Source organism: Vigna angularis, chromosome 8 (assembly GCF_016808095.1).
Source record: "Vigna angularis cultivar LongXiaoDou No.4 chromosome 8, ASM1680809v1, whole genome shotgun sequence".
NCBI lineage: Eukaryota > Viridiplantae > Streptophyta > Magnoliopsida > Fabales > Fabaceae > Vigna > Vigna angularis.
This window is the reverse complement of record NC_068977.1, coordinates 34,678,416-34,704,978: the sequence shown is the minus strand read 5'-3', so window position 1 is coordinate 34,704,978 and position 26,563 is coordinate 34,678,416. Positions and strand designations below refer to the sequence as shown.

The following is a 26,563-nucleotide window of genomic DNA, read 5'->3' as shown; positions in this document are numbered from 1 at the left end:
ATAATTTACTAAAATATGAATACACCAAACTAATACACCATTAGTTTGGTCCATATCTTCCGATAACTTTTTTTAATGTATGAAAAAATAATACAATTTTTATATTTTCATAAAAGTTGTCTATTATTATTATTATTATTATTGCTATTATTTGATTAAAAGCAGTGAAAGGCAATCACTCGTGATAATTTCGGCGTAAATAAGTGACCGACAAGATTCGCGTGATTTCATAATGTTTTTGGTTACTCTTGTGTGTGTGCACATGTGCGGTGGCCACTCATAGTTTATGTTTTCTTTGTTTCATTTTTTTTTTGTATTTTTAATTTTTCCAATTGCTACAGTATTTATTTACCCAGTTCAAAAGTCTATAATATTAATGCATGTTGGTAAAATCATATGATTCGAATTCAAACTCTGGATATTTAACTACTCTAAATATTTTGAAAATAGTTTAACTGTTTATAATATCATTTTACAGACCATGATAATTTTATTTGACTCGAGTTTGTATAATCCCACATCATCAACTGAGTTTGCATAAGAAATTTAAGAAAATTTGAACACTTTAAATTTAAATTATTACTATTATTAAATATTTAATTTTAATAAATTAATTTAAATTTGTTACTTTTTTAAAAAATTTGATTAGATAGTTTCAGTTCTAATCACATATGACATTGGAGATAGAGACTAAGTAAAGCGTCAAATAAATATTACTAGACTTTAAGCCTAAAATTTGTACTTAGGCTCAAAACCATTGGATAAAATCAAGTAGGTCATTTCTTTCCTACACCCCATTCTTTCTATGCCCACCCTCATGGAAGGGTTTAGAGACTAAATTTATCCTTTGCCACCGCGATTTGTTATCGTCACCACCCCTTTTTGATAGTGGCCATTTATCATTGTTTATTGGTTGTATTATTTTAGATTGCATGATCTAAAAATATTTTTTAATAAATAAATTTATAAATGCTGTAATATAAAATTTTAAAAATAACTTTTGGATTGTATAAGTTGAAAGAAAGCTCTTTTATGAGAAAATTATTCCTAGAGTAATTCGGAATTTTTTTTTCAACTTTTGAACAGTATAATTCAGAAGTAAAAGAAACTTTGAGACAACACAATTTGAATTTGAATGTAAAATATTATTTATGAGTTGCGCATTCCAGAATTTTCTTTTTCATGACAAAAAATATTTTTTGAATTGTATAATTAATAAGTATATGGTTTTTGAAATTATACAGTTTAAAAATAAAAAATTAATCATGCAATGTGGAAGTTATTTTTTGTTTTTTTATGTGATAATTTAAAAGTAAAAAAATATTTCAAAATAATATAATTTAAAAATAAAAATATTTTCACATTGCATAATTTTCAAGTTAAAATTAACTTTTAGGCAATCCAAAAGTCGTTTGATATATACAGAAAATTCAAATTGTAACATCTGAAAATATATTTTAAGGAGAAAGTAAGATTTTTGTATTTATATAAAAGCTGATAGCAAATACATGACAATGTAAAAAGAAATCCAATCAAGTACTTCCTGAACTCCGAAATCTTTTTTTATTAGTGTTAAAAGAATATTGGGTTAAATATGTTTTTAGTCCCTAAACTATTGGCCGTTTCTGGTTTTCGTCCCTCTTTCAAGTAAGGTACGATTTGGTCCTCAATCTTTAAAAAACGTTCGTTTTAGTTCTCAAAATTTTGTTTTTAGTCCTCGTTTTAGTCCTCAAAACGTTCGTTTTTTCGACTAAAACGAACGTTTTTTAAAGATTGAGAACCAAATCGTACCTTACTTTGAAAGAGGGACGAAAACCAGAAACGACCAAGTTTAGGGACTAAAAACATATTTAACCCAAGAATATTTTATAACTTAACTTTACAAATTTGTATTTAGTTAATATGAAACTTAATTCTTACAATGATGTCCATATATCTTGTGTATTAAATAATTTAATAATAATCCGATAACTAATAAAAAAATATATTTAAAAAACAATAAATTTTACTAAAATAAGTTTTAAATTATATTTCCATATTAAATAATGACATTAAACTTAATTTAATCTTACAACCTATGAAATAAAATTTACATAAATTTATATATTCTAAACTCAACTCATGAAAAAAAATGTTAGGCTTTCAACAATTGAGAATCCTGTTATTCATTAGGAATTAAATTAGGCGCTTGCAAACTTGATTTAATGATCTTTCCATTTTTTCTAATTTTATTTTATTTAAAATCAGTTTTAAGCGAATCAACTTGTTTGAAAAATAGACAATTTTTGTATTTTGTTCTTTAGTTAGAACTAAGTACGTACGGAACACCATGATTAATTAATGTTTTGTACCTTTTCTCAAACATAATTTTGACAAAAGAACCGATATTATTTAAACTGAATAAATTAAAAACGCTTTGATGTGTTTTATAGTAAAATATTAATATAATGATGGGCCTTCGTCTTCTTTGTAGTATGTATATCAGTTTTTAGTTGGGCTCTACAATTGGGCTTTTCGTATTTCTGTAGTGGTCCAAAACTTATCCATGAAAAAAATCTAAAAGAAGGAGACTTGAAAATCTGTATACAGGTAATAAGGGTGTTGCTCCCTCCACCACCACCGTATACTTCATCCACCTCCCCACATTATTTTAAATACAATTATATCCTTAAGTTAAAAAGATTTTTACTTTTACTCTATTTTAAATAATTTGAAACCCTAATTTTACTTTTCCAGCACCCACCTACGAAACTCTCTTCCCTTTTCCCCATTTCCGTTTCACCTCCCCGCTTCCATTCCTTTTTCTTCCCAATTTTTTTTTGTTTGAAAGCTTCCATTGCTGCCGTGCTAAGGAGCGTCGCCGCCGTGGTGTGGAGGAGCGTCGAGGAGCGTCCAGAGCGTCGACCAGCGTGAGGAGGAGGAGTTCTTTGGAGTTTTCGTTTCTTCCAGGTTGGTTTTCTTCACCCTCCTCTTCACAACAAACCCTAAAATAAAAAACGTAAACGGAGGTGACATCCTTCAACGACCTCCGTTTAAAGGTTATGTTTTTTATTTTAGCATTTTATTTCAAGGTTTATTCGAATACGCACCTGGAGGAAGCACGACACGCACTGCACCACGAGAGCGACACTGCTTGATAATTCTTTCTACCACCACCAACCTTTGCAACTTGTAGTATCTCACAACGACGAAAGAAAGAGAAGAAGAAATATAATGTTAAAATGAAAGAAAAATATTTTACTCATGTACGGGACTAGAATAAGTTATTAGTGAAATAGATTGTGAATGAGTAAAATTAAAAAATAATAATCCTAAAAATAAAATTTTACTGAGGGGCAAAATAGTAAATGGGAGGTGGAGGGAGAAAGGTGTGGTGGTGGAGGAAGCAACACCCAAGTAATAATAGGTTAACCACCTATCGTAAAACAGTAAATATGTTTAACGGAAAAAAGTGAGAATTAATTTCAAAAAAATTAAAACATTAAATAAAACAGGAATTTGAAATATTTATTTAAAAAACATAAATCTATTTAATAATGCATTACTAACTTTTGCTGAGGAACATTTACAAATAGTTTTTTTTTAAGTCTTGAACTTATAGGAATTTGGAAAATTAAATAACCTAAAAGTGAATTATTTTTGACTCCTAGCCATTCTCTCTTCCCTTTTCTTCTTCTGATAGAAATTATGTTTTTTTTTTTCTTTGTAAAGTTCTATGATTTATCCTACACATGTGGGTCATATCAGGTGAATGTGTGAGAGAGGGAGACACAAACACAAAATCCTTTTCAACATGTTTAGATGTCATCAAACATGATGACCAATCGAAAGATTTTTCTTAGATAATACTAAGTCAACTTTTTCAAGCTTGGATATCAATTTTGTCTTCAAAGTGTAAAATAATATTTTATTTTGATTTTGATTTTTTTTCTTAAAACATAAACTCGGGGTAGTTATCCCTCTACATTAGTACTGTAAAAAAAATTGAGTAAATACGAAGATCTATAAATAACTAGGGAAAGAAAGCATTTTAAGATCATTATTCAAATTTTTTTCATTACAAAATAATTTGGTGGATCTTTCATATAAATAAAATCTTTTTATTAGAAAGAAGTATATTAACGTGGGAGAAACTCATCCTCGAGATCATATTATTAAAAATAAACTAGACATAATGTATATACAATCACATTCAATAAATATAAAAAATAAACTTGAATTTATATATACATAAATTACATTTATTGATAATGGACCTTTTAAAATGTTACAAAAATAAATTTGTAAGAATTTAATTTAGAATAAACAATATTTTATTATTGCGAAGACTTGTGATGACGCTTCAAATCCAACACATAATGTATGGATGAAATTATTATCACATATAATTATGTTTTTATAAATAAAGATGGATGCTTCATTTAAAACTAGACATTATATTAAAATTATTTAATGAAAAAGTTGGAATGATTAATATTATTTTGAATTATGCTTAGGATTTTATCAAGAATAAATAATGACTTGAAATTGTCATATTAATTAATGATCAGTGAATAAACGATTAGGTATTATTTATAACGAGTTTGAACGGTAAATAGGGAAAAAAGAAGTTGGTTGCGTAGTAGTGCAGTGGTGAACCACATGTTTGAAAAAATACGGTTAGTTGATGTATGTATTTTCCGTCTACGATTTCGTAGTAGTGTACGTGTGAGTTATAAATCTACACGTTATTGCCATCATCTTCACCCATTCTAAAGAATCAAATTCCTTCAACCCGTCTTTCCTTTGAATCATCACCAAACAGTGCGTGACATCGACCAATAATCAAACTCAATTTTAATCATTCACTGCAAATTATTACGTGTGAAGACGTCATGCGGAAATTTTGATTAAAAATAAAATTAATTTATAATATATAAATAAAATTTATTTTATAAATCAATTTTGTAAAATTAAATTAATGTTAATATATTTAACATGTTTTCTTAATATGATTTTGTTTTTAAAAGTTTGTACGCCATGAATAAATAATTAAGGATTTGCAAAATTAATTGTATGGTGAGAAATAGCAGAGCTGATAATAAAGCGACATATTTTTGGCATGTTGATATTTATGTGTGCCTATGGAAAAAAAGATGGACCACCTTTTAATTTCCCTTTGAGAACATCAACAACACAAATAAAGAATGGACAATGTGGTTTCAGTGCAGAAATCCACTAATTTAAAGGAAACTTTTTTCTTCCCAACATAACATTGGATGCTGCCTAATTCACTTACGTACACCACTCGTGTTATTATAGGACAAAACGGAATTATGTAAGATACTATCCTATCTAACATAATAATCATAACTAGTCGGATTGGATACAAATAATATTTATCTGTTTAATTTGTAACAAAAATATTTATATATAGATATTAATTTAAAAGATACTTGAATTTTAAAATATTTATAAGTATTCATGATATTTATAAATTTTTAAAATAGTTATAAAAAAATATACACCATAATATAAGTTAAATTAAATTAAATTTTGATTAAATTTAATTTAATAAAATATAAATTGATTTTAATTAATTTTTAATTTTAATTTTTTTAATAATATTATAAGTATGGATAGTGTTTTACTGTATCCATTTATAGATAAATATTAAAATATTTACTATAATAAAATATTTCAAGTCTCACTATATGCTACGAAACACGAGTATTTTTGTTATATCTAATATTATTTTATTAAAAAATTTATGAATTTAAGTTTTATATTAAATAAAAATTGAAATAAATAAATATCTTATTATAAAAATTTATAAATCTATTATCTTAAAATTTTGAATTAGGTATATTATTATTTTCTTATAAAAGATTGATTCGCTTTCATTATTGCTATGTGTGTCCATTAAACTAGTTAGATTTTATGTTATAATGTTAATAACGTGTCAAATGGATATTGATGGTATATATAATAGTTTTAAACTGTATAGAATAATATTACCTCCATATTACAAAAAATATATATATTCTTTGAACCTGCAAGGAAAAGAATAACAAAAGGAGATTTGCATTGGAAAAAGGCGAACAAATTTTAACTTTGGTTACTGCTAATTAAGGATAATCTATAACATAAGAATATGGAATATTAGAATTGATAAGATTTTGAGAAGTCAAAATAGGGAAGAACAAGATAGAAGCCCTTTTGCAAACGTCAAAAGTGACAGTGTAATATGTTGCTACATGCACGCAACAAAAGATGATAATAATATAACATTGGATGATTAATGTTTTAGTAGGAAAAACATAATAGTATGTAGCATGAAACCAATGATTAAGTTGTGCGTGAAAGAAACACTAGAATCTAATCTTCACACTCAATTAAGACATTGATGCTACATGCATCATTACTACCCTCATTCCACCAACCTTCATGCCAACATGCTCTTCCTTTTTCTCTCTTCTAAAAACACTTTCTCACCATTTAATTTATGTCCCAAATAAAGAAAAAATTATTTATTAGATGTCCATACATAAATAGTATGCAATGGAATCACAAACAAACCTATCCTACTTAGTTCTTAATATCTTAAATGAAATCATTGAAGATAACTAATTTTTTCACCAAATATTGAGATAGATATTTTCCTATAACAATTTTTTTATCAATAAAATTTAAATAAATTAATTAGCACAAAAAAGTAATAAAATATTAATAATTAATTGTAAAAAAATATTATACTATTAAAAAAATTGGAATAAATATTTTTCCGTAATTAAAATTATTTTTATCAATAAAATTTAATGAATGAATGAAGTAATACAAAAATTGAAAGAATAATAAAGTATCTATTGTAAAAAGAATCTTGTACTATAATTAAAAATACTGTTTGGTAATAAATATTTTTAATTATCAATAATTTCATAATAAATTTTATCGACAAATTTTTTATTAATAAATAAAATTTCTATTATTAAAAAAATTATTAATTTTTTTTATTAATAAAATTAGTTAATATTTAAAATTTTAAAATTAATCAGTGAAATTTGTCCATAACTTAAATTTATTTCTATTGATAAAATTTTGTTGATAACTATAAAATTTTTGTATTGGTAATATCTTCATGCAATCACGAATTATATACCATGAGATGGCTGGTTTTTATTACATTAATTATTAGTGTTATAATAATGATAATTGATTGAAAGTGTGGATTTTTATACGGTTGAAAAGAATATGCATATATATGTGGTGGAAAAATTAATTGAAGTGGGGGAATAAAATGAGTAAGAGATTTGTATGGGCAAGAATATATAGTTTAGCTTGAAAGGAAGCTATTGGGAGAGAGAGAGAAGATAGAAAGTGCATGAAGCTTGAGCTTACGGCGGGAGAAAGGAAAAAGAAGAACAAAAAGCAAAGAGAAACCACCGAAAAGCAACCTCGCCACCTGTACGTCGCTGTCTCACAACATTTCTAAGTGTCTCTGATCGTTCTTTATCATCATTTATAAACTCTCAAACAGCAACACACATGTTGCACCAACCATTCTCTCTCTTTCTCACTCTTTCGTTTTCTTCTGTCTCTTCATGAGAGAAGAACAAAGAGAGAAAGATTGTCATGGAACATAAACATCATCAAAACTTGTTCAAGAAACAACACTGTTCTTCTTCTGTCTCCATGTTATTGTGTTATACTACTACTTCATCATCATCATCATCATCATCCTCATCGATTCTCTTCTCCCATGGTTTTGATCATCTTCAGGTACTGTTCATTATATTCCTTCATTTGTTTCATTCCCATGTATTCATCAACCCCATTTTTTTTTCGTGAAAGAAATAGTAGGAAAATTCAAACTTTCATTTTCTGATAAATTTTTTGAAGAACCCCATTTAAAGCTGGCAGTCAATTAACGATTCCATTAGTTTCTGATGTTTTTTGCTACGTGGTTTCGTGTTTTGCATTCTGCTTTGTGAATGTTTAAATAGAGAAATTTTCCTGGTTTTGTTTATTTTTTTCTCAGTGAGTTTCTACTGTTGTGTTCGTTGAATCTTTATCGTTCTTGAGTGATTGTTATTTTATTATAATGTAAATATTACTTTAAATCATAGATTATAGTTTGTAACAAACTTGCACATGTTTATGGAACTGATCATGATGAACGCATAAGTTTGATCGATTCTTGTTTGCTGAGAAAATCGCAAAGGGAAGTTTACGAAAAATTGGACGCTTTCTTCGAGGTTTGGGAAACCGAATATTTCTTCAGATTGTTCTGTTGTTTTGGACATTATTAAGGTGGAAAATCTCTCAGGAAAAATTATAAATTTATGTTCTTTATTTTTCTTTATTCAATTTTTAAGAAACAAATTTTAATTTCTTTACTCACCCCACTTGTTTTTTTTATTTAAAGTTGACATCTGTGATTAATTAAATTATTTCTCCTTCAAAAATATTGGTAACGATGGAGAGATTATTTATTGAACTGTCGACTTTTAAATGATATGATCAACAGTTTTTAATCTGAAAATGTCTTCTTTTTCATGAAAAGGTAATTTTACACTTTTCTTTTCTCCCTCTCTTGATTTCTTTTATCCAAAACATCTCCTTAACACTGCGAAGGGAAACCCAATATCAAGATAGTTACAGCAAATGACGTGAAAAAGTTCTTTCCCTTTCTTTTTGATAAAAATCGAAAAAAGAAAAAGAAAAACCTAAACTTTAGCCACTTAAGAAGGTGGGGTTAAAATGACAATCCAAAGATAATTTTTTTCTTGTTTTCGAACTTTAAAAAACACTGCTTTCGTGAAACATGCTGTTTTCCACTTCAACAAGGTGGAGGTTTCTAATTCGATGTAGTGCAGGTAAGACTTTATAGAACCAAGGAATGTTCTATTGAATTTTTTTTTTCAGGGTTAGACTATTTTTCTCAGAGTAATATAAAGGGAATTTCAATGATATGGTAGGCATACCAGAAATTTTGGGGTTTAGTATTTAGTCTATGATGATAGGTAAGATAATGCAGAGCTTGAAAATAATCTATGACTAGTAGGACCAACTATAACGACTATTATTCTCAGGGTTAATGAAGGCTAATCGTTGGTTCTTATTTAACTGTTTGTTCTGTTTCATTCGAGGCCTAGATGAATGTGATGAATTTTCATTTAGTCTTTTGATGCATTGCAGTGCAGGGGAGAAGATTAGAAGATATTGATTGGAGTGTGTGGATCAAATTTTTTGTCTCTGTGATCCATTCATGCACACTGTGTTGCATTGATTTGTTGAAAATTAGATAGAAGATGGAGACAGGGGAAAGCAACAGCAGTAACCAAAGGTGTGAAGTGTCGAAGGATTCTTCATGGTATAGTCAATTCAGAAATGTTTCAAACCCTTGGTTGGCAAGATATGTGTATGCTTTGATCTTCCTAGTGGCCAATCTGTTGGCATGGGCTGCACGTGATGAACTTTCTAGCCTTACTGCTTTAACTCAACTGAAGGGTGAGATTGCTTTAATCCTTCATGAGCTTTCACATTCCATCACCATCACATTTAATTTTTGGTTGCTACTTTCAAATTTTGGCCATGTCCATGCCATGTGTATGGTAGAAAGATTGTTTTCTTTTCTAAGACGTGGAGGGTTTTAAGCTGTTTTCAAGGTGTCATTTTTCTCATCACAAATCTTGACATTACAAGAAACTCTAGGCAAATACTGTGAATTTGACAGCAATTACATGGACTCTTAGACTAGAACAGTTTGCATGGACTCGTTAAAAAAGGAAAAGTGAACGAAAACTTTGAAATTTGAATTAGTTTTTAGTTAGAGACTTTCAATAAATGTCACTGTGCTTAACAACAACACCACATTAAATGAATTATTAGCATTATGTTGTTATGGCACCAGCAGCTTGAATTCTAACATATATTGAACCTTCAGGTGTAAAGGGATGCAAGGTTGGAAAAGACTGTTTGGGTGCAGATGGTGTTCTACGTGTGAGCATGGGTTGCTTTGTATCCTTTTCAAGTTTCAATGCTTATATGCAAGAAATCTGGTCTGGTCAATCATTAATCAAAATTTATGCTCAGTTTTTGAACCTTAATTCTTGATCAGTTGTTTTATATGATAATGTTCTGGTCAACTGCTGGTACTTCTAAATTGAAGGAAGGCAGAGATGAATGGCACTCAGGATGGTGGTTAGTCAAGACTGTTCTGTTGATCCTTGTGACAATATTCCCATTTTTACTCCCTTCTGAGTTGATTGAGCTCTATGGTTGGTAAATTGTGTCTCTGAAAAAACCTTCAAGTTAATGCTTCCTATTTGATATAAAAAAATGCTGCTTATATTCATTCTGTTATTTCTTTTGGGGCAGGTGAGATTGCACATTTTGGTGCCGGGTATGTCTATTTTTTACCTCAACTAAATGATTGCAGTATATTTTTGTCTTGAACTGATCTATGAAAGTTTTAATTTTCTCTATATTTTTCAGGGTTTTCCTCCTAATTCAACTAATAAGCATAATCAGCTTCATTACGTGGTTGACTGATTGTTTTGGCTCTGAAAAATATGCAGAAAGATGGTATGAAAATTGTAATTACATTAGCTATATGCTATTCTTCTTTCATAATTCAGTTTGCAGAATTCTTGTGCAGTGCTCAAAATACTTCCTAAAACGTTTACACTTATCTTCAATTTCCTTGCAGCCAAATCCAGGTGATGTTATTTGCAACTGTTTCGTATTTTATCTGCTTGGTGGGGATCATTTTGATGTACCTTTGGTATGCACCACTACCATCTTGCCTCCTCAATATTTTCTTTATCACTTGGACCCTAGTGCTTCTTCAACTCATGACAAGTGTATCTCTTCACCCCAAAGTAAGCACTGTTTGCAGGTCTTTTGTTTGCTCAGCTTTCTTTATCTCCCATCATAACTTTATGTGAAATTTATGTTTCTCACTAGGTGAATACTGGCATTCTAAGTCCAGGGTTGATGGGGCTTTATGTGGTTTTTCTTTGCTGGTGTGCAATCAGAAGGTAGGGACTACAATCTTTTTCTGTACTTTTGGATTTGTACAGATAATTTGATACAGCTGTGTAATGCATGTGAAGCTTCAAATGTCTAGATTTTTGTCAACCAAAGGAAACATAGATGTAAAATCAAACCATGTCTTACTTTTTGTTCTCCTAATTTCTCTCCATCCATTGCCTTTGTGATCCCTCTAACTTTCTGTTGTATTCATTTCTGTTGAATCTGAGCTTTAGAACATATTTGTGTGTGCAGTGAACCTGCAGGAGCTGATTGCATCAGAAAGTCAGAGTCTAAATCCAAAACAGATTGGCAAAGCATCATTGTAATATTTACTATTTCATTTGAAATATTCTCACATTAATGAGTAACATCAACACATTTTTATGAAAAAAACGATTTATATTTATTGTTACAATTGCTAGTATTTCATTTTTTAAACATGATATCACTTTACCTTCTTATTGTCTGACATTTGACACTGACTGTTGGCAGAGCTTTGTGGTTGCAATACTAGCGCTTGTTGTTGCAACATTTTCCACAGGCATAGATTCCAAATGCTTTCAAGTTAGTTACAGGATCTAAATTGAACTTTATTTTAACAGCAGATTCTCTCCAAAGCACATCTAACTGATATTCTTACAGTTCAGGAAGAGTGATCCTCCAGCAGAAGATGATGTTCCATACGGTTATGGCTTCTTCCATTTTGTTTTTGCCACAGGAGCAATGTACTTTGCAATGCTATTGATTGGGTGGAACAGTCACCATTCTATGAAAAAGTATGAAAATTTTGTCACTCACAACATAACCTTTTTTTACCTGGTTGCTAGCCTATTGGTGCTAGTAGAAAGTTTATGTGAAGTTGTTTCCTCTTAGAGAAAACTTTAATAGAAGTTATAAACTTTAATACCTATATTCTACTGCAGATGGACTATTGATATAGGCTGGACCAGCGCCTGGGTCAGAATAGTAAATGAATGGTTGGCAGTTTGTGTTTATCGTAAGTATGATCCCATCTCAATTTTGTCTAACCATAATCAGAAAGGAGGAATTCTACAAATAAATTTCCAACATTTTTTCTCATGGGGTGAAATGAATATGAATAGAGAATGGAACCTATTAAATTGAAATGGAACTCACAGTTTATGAATTTCAGCCCATAACAAAGAATGTATGAAGAAGTTTCAAAACTGAGTTCAAGTTTGAACAATTTTAAACTGAGAGAGACTCTTAATAGTGTAATTTCTTGAGCCAATATGCTTTTGCCTTTTTTGACAGTATGGATGCTGGTGGCTCCAATCGTGTGGAAGAACAGACATGGTGATTCTACATAAGGACTTCGCTGCTATCCCCCATTGTGGTTTGAAATTGTGAGGATTAAGATCTAAAATTGCCCTATATATCTGCTGCACATGTAGTTGATTCCTCCAAGTACCCGTGTCTGGTAGGAAAAAGAATTTCCAGCTGCATGCAGCATCCTAGAAATTTGAAGTCAGAAGTAATGGTGGTGGCACAAAGTCACATAAGCTTTTGGATTTGTTACTTGAGGCTACACAGTACCTGTTGTGTTCATTTGCCACTGAGGGAATCTAAATAACTCAACAATTAGAGTATGCTAATCAGAAATTGCATTCATCATTTTTCAGTTTCCCAGTTTCAACTATTACATTTTTTACGTGAGTGAATCATTGTATGTTCGATACACACACAGTATCACCATTTGTCTGTAACAAATAATGTCCAATACTATCAATGAAATACTGTTCATCGTTTTTTTATATTATATATAAATATAGATAAATAGATAGATATAGATATAATATGCTTTGTGTTGTGGTTTTTAATAGAGCTGTCAATTGACCCATGGCCTATGGGACGGTCTTGATCCAACATTGAATAAATCTCCCTTGAGAGTTACTCCCTCCACCACCACACACAGTGCTCCCTGCACCTCTCCATTCCTTTTTTACCCTTGAGTAATATTTAAACGGATATAAATATGCGTTGAAGGACAAACGGATGTTGACATCCGATTGAAGGACAAACGAATGTTGACTTCCGATTGAAGGACAAACGGACATCCGATTGAAGGACAAACGGATGTTGACATCTGTTTAAGCCCCCAAACCGAATGAAACAATTGAGAAAAATATAAACCAAAATTCCAGGGCTTGTCACGTGTGAACTCATAGCCCCAACAGGCGGGCCTTCTCACTTACCACCAGTACTATCAACTGTCGCCTCCGCAACCTCCTCCGTTGTTGGCGGTGATACCACCACCACCTAGCGCGGTTGTCCCGCCGGTGCACCACGGGCATCCGCCATACGTGGCTCAGCATCAACAACAAGTGGTGTTCGGTTCTTACGGCGCTCCTCAACCCTCCACAAAAGAGGTTTGCACCCTCTTCGTCGCTGGCCTTCCAGAAGATGTAAAGCCCTGCAAAATCTACAATCTTTTTCGCGAATTTCCCTGCTACGAGTCTTCACATCTCTGGAGTCTCAACAATTCGTCTCAGGTTGATTGCAATTTTAATTTCTTGGGTATCTTTATTTATGAATTTATGTGAATCGTTTCACTGATGTGGTTTTCGTGTCTTGGCAGCCTTTTGCTTTTATTGTGTTCACCAGTCAGCAGTCAACAATCATGACAATGCATGCTCTGAATGTGAGGATCTCATCATAACATTAATTTTTTGTTACTTGTTTTGCAGGGCATGGTGTTTGATCTTGGGTAAAAAAGTAAATAAATATAGTTAAAGTAAAAAAAAGGGTACTTTTGAATTTAAAAAAAATTGGGAAGGTTTGGAAAGGTGTAGGAAGGATTTGGTGGTGGTGGAGGGAGCAACTGCCATCTCCCTTTTAAGAAGCCCCATATCATGGGATCCAAAAATAGTCCTAACTCCTAAAGCTCCTCTAAAAGAGGTTGGGTTAGAGTAAGGGTCAAAGTGGGTTTAATTAACTCTTTAAAATAACAACTTTAACTGAGGTCAAATGTTGAACTGAGTCGTCTCGAGTAGAAAACCAAGACGACTTGGTCCAAAGTGGGGTCAAAACAAGCTAGAGACAGACCAGTTTGAGACGGGTCAACCTAAGTCAAGTCGGGTCAAAGATTAAGACAGGTCATGATTGGCCAAAGTTCGTGACAGGTCGTGCCATGTTGAAAGTTGACACAATTTGAGTCAGGTCGACGGCCGAGATTAGGTCAGGTTTAGGAATGACAACGGATTGGATAGAACACGAATAGTGCATATCTGCTATTTAAGTTTAACTAAATTTAACATAAAAAATATAAATTAAATTTTAATTTTAATTTTCTATGGGTAATGGATACCTACGGGTATGGGTAGTATGATATTTACACTCGATCTACGTATATGCAGGTACTAAATTATTCATTATTCATTACTCGCGAATACTCGTTTAAAGTATCCATTTATTATTTGTAGTGAATTTTATCTGCGAATACCTATAAGCATGAGTATCTTTGTCATCCCTAGTCAGGTCGGGCTGAAAGACTAGATGCGTCGACCCAAGGCAAACATCAAGACGGGTCAGAATTGGCCGAAATTTAGATAGGCAACCAAATCAAAGTCAAGACTGTAGGTCAAGGGAGCTAAATCTAAGTCAAAGGTCGTGCAAACTGAACCGAATGAAAGGTCGAGACAGGTCGAAGGTCAAGACGGGTCAACCTATGCCAAAGGTTAAGATGGGTTAACTCAGGTCAAATGTTGAGATGACCCAACGCGGATCGAAGGTCGAGACAGGCCAGTCTAGGTCTAGGTCGAAGGTTGAGATGGGCTGACTAGATCGAAGTTCAATACGAGTTGGCATGAGATGAAGATCAAGATGAGACAAATTTGACTGAAGGTTGAGACAGATCAGCCTAAATCGTTGATCTAGATGGCCTGTCTTAAGTTGAAGGTCGAGATGGCCTATTCCAAGTTGAAGCTCAAGATGTCTTGTGTTTGACTGAAGATCAAGATGGCCTACCTCGGTCCAATGGTCGAGATGAGCCACCTTGGGTCGAAAGTTGAGAAAGGCTAGCCCGGGTCAAAGATCGAGATTTTCTACTCTAGATAGAAGGTCAATGTTAGCTAGTTTGAGCTAAAGACCCTAAGATAATTAAAAAATTTATTACTTTTTTTCATGTTTAAAAATAAATTCATGGGTTTGTCCTAGCTCACAAGACTTTTATTTCATGATTAAGCTAATGAAACTCAAAAGAAATGATGATGATGATGATGGAGTTTTGAAGAGTGTACTCTTCTAGCATGTGGTACACTAGTTTGGACACCTTGCAATAATGACATAAAGAAATTGTATTCAAAAGGAAAACCAAAAAAGAAATCATAAAACTTTTTTATTTAACAAAAATTAAAAGAAAGGAAATATGCTTAAGTTAGAAATAACCAATGAATTAATGTTACAAAATTAATACAAGACATTCAATCTTATATTGAATATGACTTAATCGTGATATATATATTGAATGTAAGCATATAAATTTTTTATGTTAATTATAAATTTACTCGTTAAGATGACAATAAAGTCATTTTTAATTACCAATAATTAAATTTATTGAATATGATTGTATTAGAAATTTCAAATGAAATTTGAAAAGAGATAGTAAAAGAAAATAAATAATCCACTAAACGAAAGTTCTTAAAGAGCCCCAATTTATAGGGTATTCTTTTAAAATGGTTAGGATTAGAGTTAAAATGGATTTAGTCACACTAAAAGACTTTAATTAATTTTTAAATATAAGACATTTAGTCCGGACAGAAGGTTGAACTGAGTCGATCTATGTCAAAGATCAAATCGAATATATTCAAGCCAAAGACCAAATTGAGTTAACTTCTGCTGAAGGTTGAGATAAGTAAGTCTGGACTATGAATTAATCCGGATTGAAGGTTAACTTAAGTTGACTTATAACCATATGCTTAATCTAGTCAACTTTTAACCCAGTTCAATGGGCCTTGATCTTCAGTTTAGGTCGATTATCCTTTAACATTTGTTATTAGACCTAAATTTGATTTGAATCGACCTTTGATCCTAACCAACATGATTCAACCTTCGACCCAAATTAATATGACTCAACCTTCAAACAGGAAACAAGATGATAAAAAGTAACATACATTGTATTATTAACACGAGACATTAGGCATAATTATAATGGATGATTTTTTTTTTCTTTGACAAGTATTAGGGGTTACTATATGTTACTTTTTGTTATGAAATGAGTTTCATACGTCAAGTTTTATTATTAATATGAGTATATTTGGTTTAATTTTTTAAAACTAAAAATCATACTTTGAAAGCTTTTGAATGCATGAATTTTGTACAAATCATGATTTTGAGTTTCTCGAAGTCCAGAAACATGGTACATTATTACTGTGACAGTTATTTGAATTTCATAGAGATACATTATTACTCTGAATACGTGATAAAAATTTCATGATCTTATTTTCTAACAAACATGTGGCAAAAAAGTTCTCTAACATGAACTGCTGTTTATCAGTCTCGTCTAACACTCTTCTTATTAGGCTTAAATTGATTTTTACTGTTGAGAAACTTTAGAATATCATTAATAAGAACTAATGTTTATAAACGTTTTATGAAAGTTATTTATATAAGTAACTATTATTTTAATTTAAAAATATATTTTAATTATTAAGGTTACATAATTATTAAAAGAAATTTTTAAATTAAAATAGAGTTATCGTGTAAATAAAAACAAGTTAAGAACTTGGACTTAATTGCGATCATTCTTAAATCTTATGTGATAAAAAAAATATTTTAACTTAAAAACAGTAACGAATAATTAATTTATTAAGTTTAAAGTTAAATTATTTCATTAACTAAAAACGATTTTTTATCTAACTTTTACATGTGATTAAATAAAAGCTTTGATAGATTTTCAATTAGACAAAAATGTCTTACTACCGATGTCACGTCAAGCACTTCCATTCCTGCAAAGACATACATTCTCTTATAAAATTAAGTTTAATTATTTTTTTGTCAATTTTTCTCTAAAAATATTGAGTTGATTTTTTAGTTCTTTTAGTCTTAATTCAGTTTTGATTAGTTAAAAATTGATCTAATTAGTTTCTTTTTATTGGTACTATGTAGACATGTATAATTTGTAATTTTTTTTTAATTTTTTTAATTATTTTTAGATCATTGTGTCATGTGATATATAAATGTGACGTGGTAGAGTTGCGTGAAAAAGTCTCAATTTAATTTATATATTTGATTTTTTTCATTCAATTTAATTCTAATTTTCTATTAATAATACACATGATACAACTTTAAAATAACCTATAGCAAAATTAAAAAAAATTAAGACAATTTAAAAAATCACAATTAAAAAGAAAAACTAATTTTCACAAATAAAAACCAAATTAAGACTAAAAATATAGAGAACGAGCTTGACATATTTAGACAAAAATTAAAATAAAAAAAGTAATTAAACCTAAAAGTAAACATAATATGTATTAATAAATTATTATATTGCATCATTGACTTCGTAAAAAATATTAAGTTATAATTCATTTAAAGTGTTAATAAAAAGAATTATGTAATGATAAGATTAAAGATGTTTCATGAATTCATGCAAAATGCTGTCAATACAGACCAACATGTTTTGTCTTTCCAAGCTAAAGCAGACACAAGTGGCCTCTCACAATGTAGTTGTTAATTGTCTTCATCATGCTTTTTTTTTTAATTTCCTTTTCTTTATCATATTTGCAGATTTTACAAGAGAGAAAAAAATGTAATGATCATTAAGTTATTAGAAATAAACAAAAAAAATCTTTAATTTTTTAAGATTCTTGTATATATGATCAATATTTAAACTCAAACTACTCATTAAAGTGAAAAAATCTATATGAACTGAAGCATTGTCTTAATCACGATATATATATATATATATATATATATATATATATATATATATATATATATATCTAAGTTTATCTTCAATATGATTAATGAAATTAAAACAATATATTGCAGTGACTACTCACTGTGCATTTTTCATCCATGCAGAAACAAAAGGTGACGTGATTAACATATACCTGACACATCACTTAACCCTTAGCATCAATTTTTCAAAATTCTCCTTCTGCTTCCATTGAAAGCTTCCACTGTCACATGGACCAAGCTGTAGAAAAGAGCTTTTATCTATCACAGTTTTTCAATGATTCAATAATTCCTAAACGCTTCTTATCTCTTGGAGTTCAATAATGCAATGCCATACGTGACCTGCTGTCCCATCATATATTCAAGCTCAGGACAACACACATGTCCACAGCTTCTCATTCTGGCTTAATAGGTCTCAATTACTTATTTATTATTTGTCCCTTTTCTTTTTAGAATCTAAAATCACTTCAAAATTTATGTACATCTCACAAAATTTTAAGAAATTCAATTTTGGAGTAAAAGAGTAATATATAAGCAATAAACAGCTACAATTTATTCTTTTTATATTCATTCATTGCAATCCACCAAAATATTATTCTTTTCATACTTTTATTTCTTTCGATTTTAATCTTTCGACTTTTTAGTCAGTCATCCATTTAAATATTTTGGATGTTTGACCTCATTTTTTCGATTAATATTAACTTTAACATGTCGAGTTCTTAATCTTAACAACTCGATTTAAGCTGGTTGTTCACCAAAATATTAGTCTTTTCATACTTTCATCTCTTTCGGTTTTAATCTTTCGACTTTTTAGTCAGTCATCCATCTGAACATTTTGGGTGTTTGACCTTATTTTTTCGATTAATATTAACTTCAATATGTTGATTTCTTAATCTTAACAACTCGATCTAATCTGGTTGTTCTCGATTTCAACCTTTTAACTTTTTAGTCTTGATAACTCAGTTATTCGATCTCAATCTTTCGATCATTTGATTTCAATTTGAATTTATGAAATTTTTCTTTTGATAATCTTTTACTACCAGAAGATTTTCTAGACTAAATTATACTTGACCATGAAAACAAATCAAACTCCACGAGAGAGAGGATAATGAGAAAAAATTATGAAAATACAATATTAATTAGACATAAGTTTAATTCACTTTTTTTTTTATCAAAAACCTTAAAAAAAATTATAAGTTTTTTTTATGTGTAACTTTTTCATTTTTACAACAAAGCTTCAATTCCTAACAATATTCAAGACTTTAATTCGTTAAATTCGAGATTGTTACTTGAGTCGTATAAACTCAAATAAGATAAGTAAATTTATATGATTTGAGCATGGTATAAAGAAGTCTGCTTGTCATTAATTTTTAGTGGCATCAACAACCCTATTATATGACTCATGATAAATCACCCACATGGATCTATATACATATTCTTTTCCTCCAACTTGGGCTAATCCTCATCACATTCACTAATAAAGCTTGTCATTTCTATTTCTGATTTTGTGATCTGTGTTTTCCTCCTTTACTTCTGTCCTCCTTCAACATGTGATCCAATTTTCACCTCTTTTAATACGACTTGTTTCTTCCATGACCAAAATAGTCACAGAGACAACTCACAAGCTATGCTTCTCTTTTTATAATACTTTTTAAAGTCTAAGTTTCTAGCAGGTTTACCTAAGAAATACTAATACATGAAATACAATACTTTTAAAAATCAATTAAATAAAAAACCAGACTACATACATATAACATATGTTTACGTCTACTAAAAATAAAACCAATACGAATTAGTTTTGTGAAATTGAGTTAAATCATCTTGTTTGTCTTATGTTCATTTTTTATATGTAACCAAACTGAATCTATTTTCTATTGTTATCCCTCTTAAAATTTATTGGGTTATGTGCTGCTTTTGGCTTCCCCAATAAAATTTGACTTTAATCTTATTTGCTACCTCCACTCCCTTATACTCTCTCTCCTCCCTAATATAAGATATTCCTATAACCATGCTTTGGTTGAGATGAAACTCGAGACTTGTGTGAGAGGTTGGTTTAGTTGTTAGTTTTCTTTAAACTCAGACTAGCCTTAGACTTAGAACAGATCCTTGAAATGGGAAAACTAGGGAGAATGTTGGATACCTTCTGTCCTTCTTTTGGCTCAAACACCTGTTTCTGCATGAACTCCATGGAGTTTGAAGATGAGTTTGAGCAAAAGCCTTTGATTGTAAGTGCTACTGATCATAAACTGAGATTGAAGGATGTAGTAGATGGAAAGCAGACATTGGCTTTTCAGCTGAAACCCCAGGTAAAGCCTTTTTTCTTTGTTCCAACTCTTATTCTGAAACTTTAATCTTTAACTGAACTGATAAATGTGTAATAATCTCACCTAATGTGATAAGAATTTGTTGTTGATGATGTTGTTCCAGCTCTTTGTTTTTAGTCAAATTCCTATTGTAACATCATAAGTCCTTCTTCTATGTATGTTCTTATTCACAAAATATGCAGATAGTTACATTGAGGGTGTCCATGCATTGCTATGGATGTGCAAAAAAAGTTGAGAAACATATCTCGAAGTTGGAAGGTGAGTATGGTACCTTTTTAATCCCCACATCATAAAGCAGCTTTCTAGAGTAATTTAACTGTCACAAACAAAATGAAGAAAAAGCAAGATTAACCATCAATGTAACTATATAAGTATGTGACATTATACTGGAACTGGTGATGCCAGCTTTTGCTTTATCAGTTTATCTTTATTTCCTAAATTTCATCACAAGCTAAAGCAAATTCTGTCAGATATTGATGAACAAACACAGTGGGTTGCTCAAATGTCCACCACAGGATTCTAGGATAGAGAATATGCTAACCACTCCTTTTGACAACATCTGCCATAAAGTCAACATTATTAACGTTTATTTTCAGTATATGTGTGTGGTGTGTTTGTGTTTTTGCTTGCTTTGCCTCTATTTATAATCATGATATCTGAATCCACATTCATCTTTAAAACAGGAGTGAGCTCGTATAAGGTGGATCTGGAAACAAAAATAGTAGTGGTTATGGGCGATATTCTTCCCTCTGAAGTTTTGCAGAGTGTGTCTAAGGTGAAAAATGCTGAGCTTTGGTATTCTCAAGGTAGCAAGCAATAATTTTGGATACAAGAACCATCTTCATCAGATTCAACCAAAAGAAGATATTGAAATAGAATTAAGCAGCTCTAATTTTCTGTGTGTCTTTTTGGTGTTGTATATATAATATAGTGTATGCTGTTAAGACCTATATCCAATCTCCAGTAACTTTTGTGCACAGAAGGAAAGTAAGAACACGGAAGTGCATTAATGTCTCTTTCGGTTTGTCTTGATATTAGCACATTTGTGAAGATCCAAATGTAAGCCAATTATCATTGGTGATTGTTCCTACAAGGCCTGGTGTCACCTGGTTCTCATAGTCTTTAGGTTTTCTTGATTTTTCAAATCGTTCGGATTCTATCTGCATAAAAATGTTGAAATTATTGTGTTCGAATTCAGACTGCGATAAATATATAGTAACGTTAACAATTAACTTTTATTTATATTACTCATAATTGTTTTTTAATTATATTTATGCAAGTATCACGTTAAATAGTCTTATATTATTTAGAAATCGAGATCTAAAATGCTTTCAATAGTTTTTCTATTTTACTATGTGTTTTTTTAAAACAAACATGTGATTGAGTAATAATTTCAAAGTAGATAATACTTCATACGATATTGTGTGGTTTGCACCCAATATTTTGCAAAGTAGATCTCAGGTGAGGTATGGGGTTGAGTTAAGTTTAAAATTCACTCTTTTAAGATGCTATCAAGGATAAAATTTATTTTAGCAAGATTTGTATAGACATATAGCTCTATCCATTATCGGATTACCTATCAATGTCTAATTTCATGATCGAAATGTATATACCTTGAGGGGATGTGTTCGAAGTTTCATATTGACTAGAAATAAAATCAATTTATAATATATAAATGGATGCAAATCTCACCTTACAAACTGGTTTTATATGATTGAGTTAGACTTAAAATTTACGATACTTTCTACAATTTTCATACAAAGATTATGATGAACATAGTGTACACTGATTAAAATTTTCACTTGTGTTTGACCAGGTTGTTCCACAAATGTCATACTTTGCATTAGTTCTCTGTTAAAATGTAGCAAACTACCACACTATTATCTCAAACCAAACAACAATTTCTTGTGTTTAAAAGCTTCCATCACAAATAACAGATATATGCTTGCTGAAACTGAAAACTAGCAGTCACGTAGCAGTGACCATAACTTCGGGGTCACTGACATGATAACAAGATAGATAGTTGTAGCAGTAGAGTATTCAAAGTTTGACTTCAAACTCTTCTGGGTGGACACTGGCCAGTATGTTCATACTTTACATTATTAAAGCAACAAAAATCTATGGTTATTGCTTCCAGAATAATTAAAAAGAAGGTCCATTATATGCACGAGTTTTATCCTATTTTGAAAGTTGGAATTACTAAACAAAAAGTGTCCCAGGTAGCAAACAAAATAATGGTGTCATGGCCACAGACTAAAAGAAGCTTAATTGAGTCACAAGCAAAATAAATGCATGATTTGGTGTTTTTCTTTCTTGCACAAGCATCACAGTTCCCTCTGTCATCAATCATCAAAAATAAAAGAGACAGCAAAACAGATGGAGGAAAAGATATATAATGCCTCTCTTAGTTAGAGGTCTAAATTTGTTTGTAGCCTAATCTAAGACATGTGCATGTTGTTAAGAACACAAGGGACATACATGTTTGATGATGTTTGAGATGTCCTGCTTAACCTTTTGGCTTTGTCACCTTCATTAGATTTGTTCATATCTTTACATTCTAAATTAGGTTTGATGAAATTACAAGTAGTAAAATTAGGTCAAAATGAAGTCTCTTAGCGTTGAAAAATGTTCATACTATTATTTACAGGCTTTTAATCTACCAAAAATATAAAATAGAATTAAAAATGTTTAAAAATATACAATTTTTAAAAAGTACATATATAGAAGAAATACTTTTGGGTTTTGGTGAATTATTATCCTTTTCACTCATCGAGTTCAAGTTTTTTTTGTTGATTTTTTGTGTGTTGTCATATGTTAAACCTTCAAAATACATTGATGTTGATTTATTAAAAAAATATATCTTAAAACATCAAAATTAATGTATTTTGTAAACATAATAGGAGGATTAATGCGTGTTCGAAATTAGAAATTGATATTAGCACATGTTTGGGCCGGGCTCATTTCATAAGCTGGGCCTCGATATCAAATTCAGTCTAGGCCCAATTGTGTTAACCGAAAAGTCAAAAGTGGAAGTCGTTTTTTCCGTTACGTGTTGAAAGATCCTTGCATTGATTCTCGCGATAAAAATCCTCATATCCAGAGTCTCGTCATTATCGTGACAGATATCAAAATTGACAAATAAAAAAATATAAAAATAAAAATATCTGTTTCATTTTTACATATAGAAGACTAGAGGAAAATAAAATTTTGAAATTTTTTTGAAACGAAACGGAAACGCGATGATGAATCCCAAGGTCCTGTTCGTGCTTGCTCTGCTTCTTAATCTCGTGGCCAATTCGTTCCAAAAACCTAACCCTAAAACGCCAAAATCAACGCTTTCGCGGGCTCACGTGGAGCTCGTCAGCTACGGTTTACCCTCCGGTCTTCTTCCCGCCACCACCGTCCTGGGATACGCCGTGAACCGGACCACCGGGGAGTTTACCGTCAAGCTCGGTGGCGCGTGCAAAATCACGCTCCCGCCGGACAACTACGTTGCCACCTACTCCGACACCATCTCCGGAAAAATCGTGCAGGGGAAAATCGCGGAACTTGACGGAATTAGGGTTCGAGCGTTCTTCAAGTGGTGGTCGATCACCGGAATCCGCTCCTCCGGCGACGATATCGTCTTCGAGGTCGGCATGGTCACGGCGAAGTATCCATCGAAGAATTTCGATGATAGCCCCGCGTGCGAGGGTCAACACTCTTCTTCATGAAAAGGTTAGTTTCTTTTTTCTCCTCAGTTTCATCCATCTTAATATTTACCTTGATTATTAGTTGCACACATATGTAATTTGCTTTTATGTTAGAATATGCTAATTTTATCGATAAGCTTTTAACTTCTTTTTTAGTTGCTAAAAATAAAGTCTGACCTGACTATTGAGGAGAAATTATTATATAATCTCGGTCGTTCATAATCGGAGTTCGTGGCTTCACTAATTTTTAGTTTCTGGATTTATAATTCTGCTTCTTTTTATCTTTTTTGATGATTTGGTTACTCCTTTTATTCGGTGGTTTTTGTTGTTGTAATGTACTGTGAATTTGAATAAAGTTTTGGATGGGGATAGAATGACAGAAAGCTCCACTGTTATATGGTTCTTTCATTTTCATGTCTTGAAATATTCCACGATTGTCTTTTTATTTTACAAAAGAATAATGGTGACACGTGGCCATGAAAAAAAATTTAAAATTTACTTTGTTGGTCTGTTATATCATGAGTCTGATTAGTTGCTTGTGGTGGAATTGCAAGCCGACGTTGCCCTTTTTTCTGGGTTTAAGTGTAGTTTATGGGATATAGTATTTCAAATGTCATCATTAAGTTTTGGAGAATATTGGTAATGTAATTGGGTTTTTGTTAATATGATTATAAGCATAACAGTTATTGTTAATGATTTTACTTGGTGTGTAAGAATTGACTATTTTTTTATGGACTGTGTCCTCCTGCCAACCATGTTTTATCTTTTCTTCCACACGAAGATCCATGGTAAGGTTTTGCTAAGGCTGGCGAAAGCTATTGTGATGTATTAATTATGCCCTCAATTCTTTTTTGAATTAGTTCATATCAGATTTTGAAACAATTCCACCTTTTGACTGTTTTTACTTTTCACAACACTGTTGTCACCCTCAAAATTACAAAATATCCTGCTTGAACATGTCTGGTACTGTATTAATGTAGAAAATTTGAATTTGAATTTTTTTATAAAATTTTGGTATATTGTCTATTTGTTTCATGTTTGATCTTATATAATCCTATTTGTGAAAACTAATTCGTGTACATTAGTAGAATTTAGGGTTAATTCATTTTATTCACTTCTTTTTTATAATTGTTTATATTCTATTCTAATTAGGCAACTTGCAAAAGAGATTCTAGCAATTTGGTGGTTGGTTGAGCCTGATATCTCCTAGCTTTCTATTGGCTGTGGCAAATGGTTACTGAATATGTCAACAGCATCTGTTTGTTGACCACCATACTGTTTTGGTTTTGTTTCATTGCTAGCCCACAATATGTTTTGAGATACTGTTTCCATCGTTCCATCTCTACAAGCTGCCTTCAGGCATTGGTACCATTAATTCTCCCATTGAACAGTTTGCCTTGGTTTTAACATTTACAGACGGTTAGGATATTTTTGTTTGGTTGCAGATTATTCTGCTATTACTTCATTTAGAAACTGACTTGTTTACTTAGTTAGCGACTATAACTTCGGATTTTGTTTGGCTGTATGAGTTTGGAGCTTTGTATAAGCTCTGAAGTATTCTTTGCATTTGCTTGATTTTCATAGATCCGTTGTTGTGTTTCTCAATGTCTTGCTTTGAGTCTCTGGTTCTTGTTCATGTTTTGACTATTGAACTTCTAAGTATTAGCTTTGATGTGACTTCTAAATATGATTTGTTTCTTTTTATTTTGGTTTGTGAGATGTCAGGTTTTCGTGTCACGAAATCTCGTTGTTATATCTTCTTTTTAGGTGCATTGATGAAATAGGTTGTTCTTAAGTTGACTTATGAATGATACTATTTAATATGCTATAGTTACTTTGTTATATCTTCTTTATTTTGTATATCTTATCTTCCTTTATGCATGCAGGGTATTCGCTGCTTATTCTGAGTCTTGGTGTGTTATGTCATGAGATAGCATAGCATCCATATGTGTCCACTAAGTGCAGATAATTTAAAGTCACTCCTGTTATGTGTAATATTTTACAAGGCTTGTAATACTTTTTACATAGTCGTATTTATGCTGCCACGAATCTACTTTAATTTCACTTGATGGTCACAATACTCCTTGGACTCCTGAATAAGGCCACTTTCTACGCTTCATGTTCAATATTCTCTGCTATCCAATCTCTTTTCTTGCACTGTAAATTAGTTTAAACTTAATTTATATACAATCCTATAAAAAGCTTATGAAGTTGATAAAGGTTTTGTGTATGAGTGAGTATACATGATTGAATGATATGATGGTGCACAGCAAAACCCTATTCTTACTATCCCCTCACAATGTCCAGGCTCCTAACAATTAGATGCCTCTCGTGATTTTTTCGATTTTTCTTTTGGATATGTTCTAAAACTTTATGAATAAGAAGAAAAAGCGAAATATGAGAAGAAATACACAAGGGAGAGAAAATGTTGCAAAGAGGAGACTCTAACGTTGTTAATTATTATTTGTTATCATTAATATTTTAACTTCTTTTAACAAAATATATGAAGGAAATAGATACATATTTTAGAATAGACAATCAATAAATTAAGAATAAAAAAACATATTTAATCTTTATTACAAGTTAATGATGTTTATTTGTGTCTGGTGTATG

The 26,563-nt window shown here is 31.0% G+C and overlaps 3 protein-coding genes across 5 annotated transcripts; all 3 read left to right on the top strand.

The window, feature by feature from the left end:
* The first annotated feature begins 7,304 nt into the window (after positions 1-7,304).
* Positions 7,305-12,796, top strand: LOC108343935 (uncharacterized). Of its 3 annotated transcripts, XM_052867231.1 has the most exons (14): positions 7,307-7,443; positions 7,591-7,758; positions 9,178-9,489; positions 9,926-9,999; positions 10,100-10,259; positions 10,360-10,384; positions 10,477-10,566; positions 10,691-10,862; positions 10,948-11,021; positions 11,269-11,338; positions 11,509-11,580; positions 11,659-11,792; positions 11,940-12,013; positions 12,292-12,796. In XM_052867231.1, the coding sequence occupies exons 3-14, from the start codon at positions 9,291-9,293 to the stop codon at positions 12,345-12,347; spliced, it is 1,200 nt and encodes a 399-aa protein (XP_052723191.1). In that variant the 5' UTR covers positions 7,307-7,443; positions 7,591-7,758; positions 9,178-9,290; the 3' UTR covers positions 12,348-12,796. The 3 variants fall into 3 exon arrangements, with proteins under 3 accessions (XP_017437879.1, XP_052723191.1, XP_017437880.1); XM_017582390.2 differs by having other exon boundaries at positions 7,305-7,758; XM_017582391.2 differs by lacking the exon at positions 7,591-7,758 and having other exon boundaries at positions 7,312-7,443.
* Positions 12,797-19,898: 7,102 nt separating this feature from the next.
* LOC108345402 (protein SODIUM POTASSIUM ROOT DEFECTIVE 2) lies at positions 19,899-21,417 on the top strand. Its single transcript, XM_017584003.2, has 3 exons — positions 19,899-20,240; positions 20,441-20,516; positions 20,942-21,417. Exons 1-3 carry the CDS (start codon positions 20,046-20,048, stop codon positions 21,076-21,078), a joined length of 408 nt encoding a protein of 135 aa, XP_017439492.1. The 5' UTR covers positions 19,899-20,045; the 3' UTR covers positions 21,079-21,417.
* Positions 21,418-23,399: 1,982 nt separating this feature from the next.
* Positions 23,400-26,076, top strand: LOC108343905 (uncharacterized). The gene is made up of 2 exons (XM_017582345.2): positions 23,400-23,975; positions 25,837-26,076. The coding sequence occupies exon 1, from the start codon at positions 23,498-23,500 to the stop codon at positions 23,969-23,971; it is 474 nt and encodes a 157-aa protein (XP_017437834.1). The 5' UTR covers positions 23,400-23,497; the 3' UTR covers positions 23,972-23,975; positions 25,837-26,076.
* The last annotated feature ends 487 nt before the right edge of the window (positions 26,077-26,563 follow it).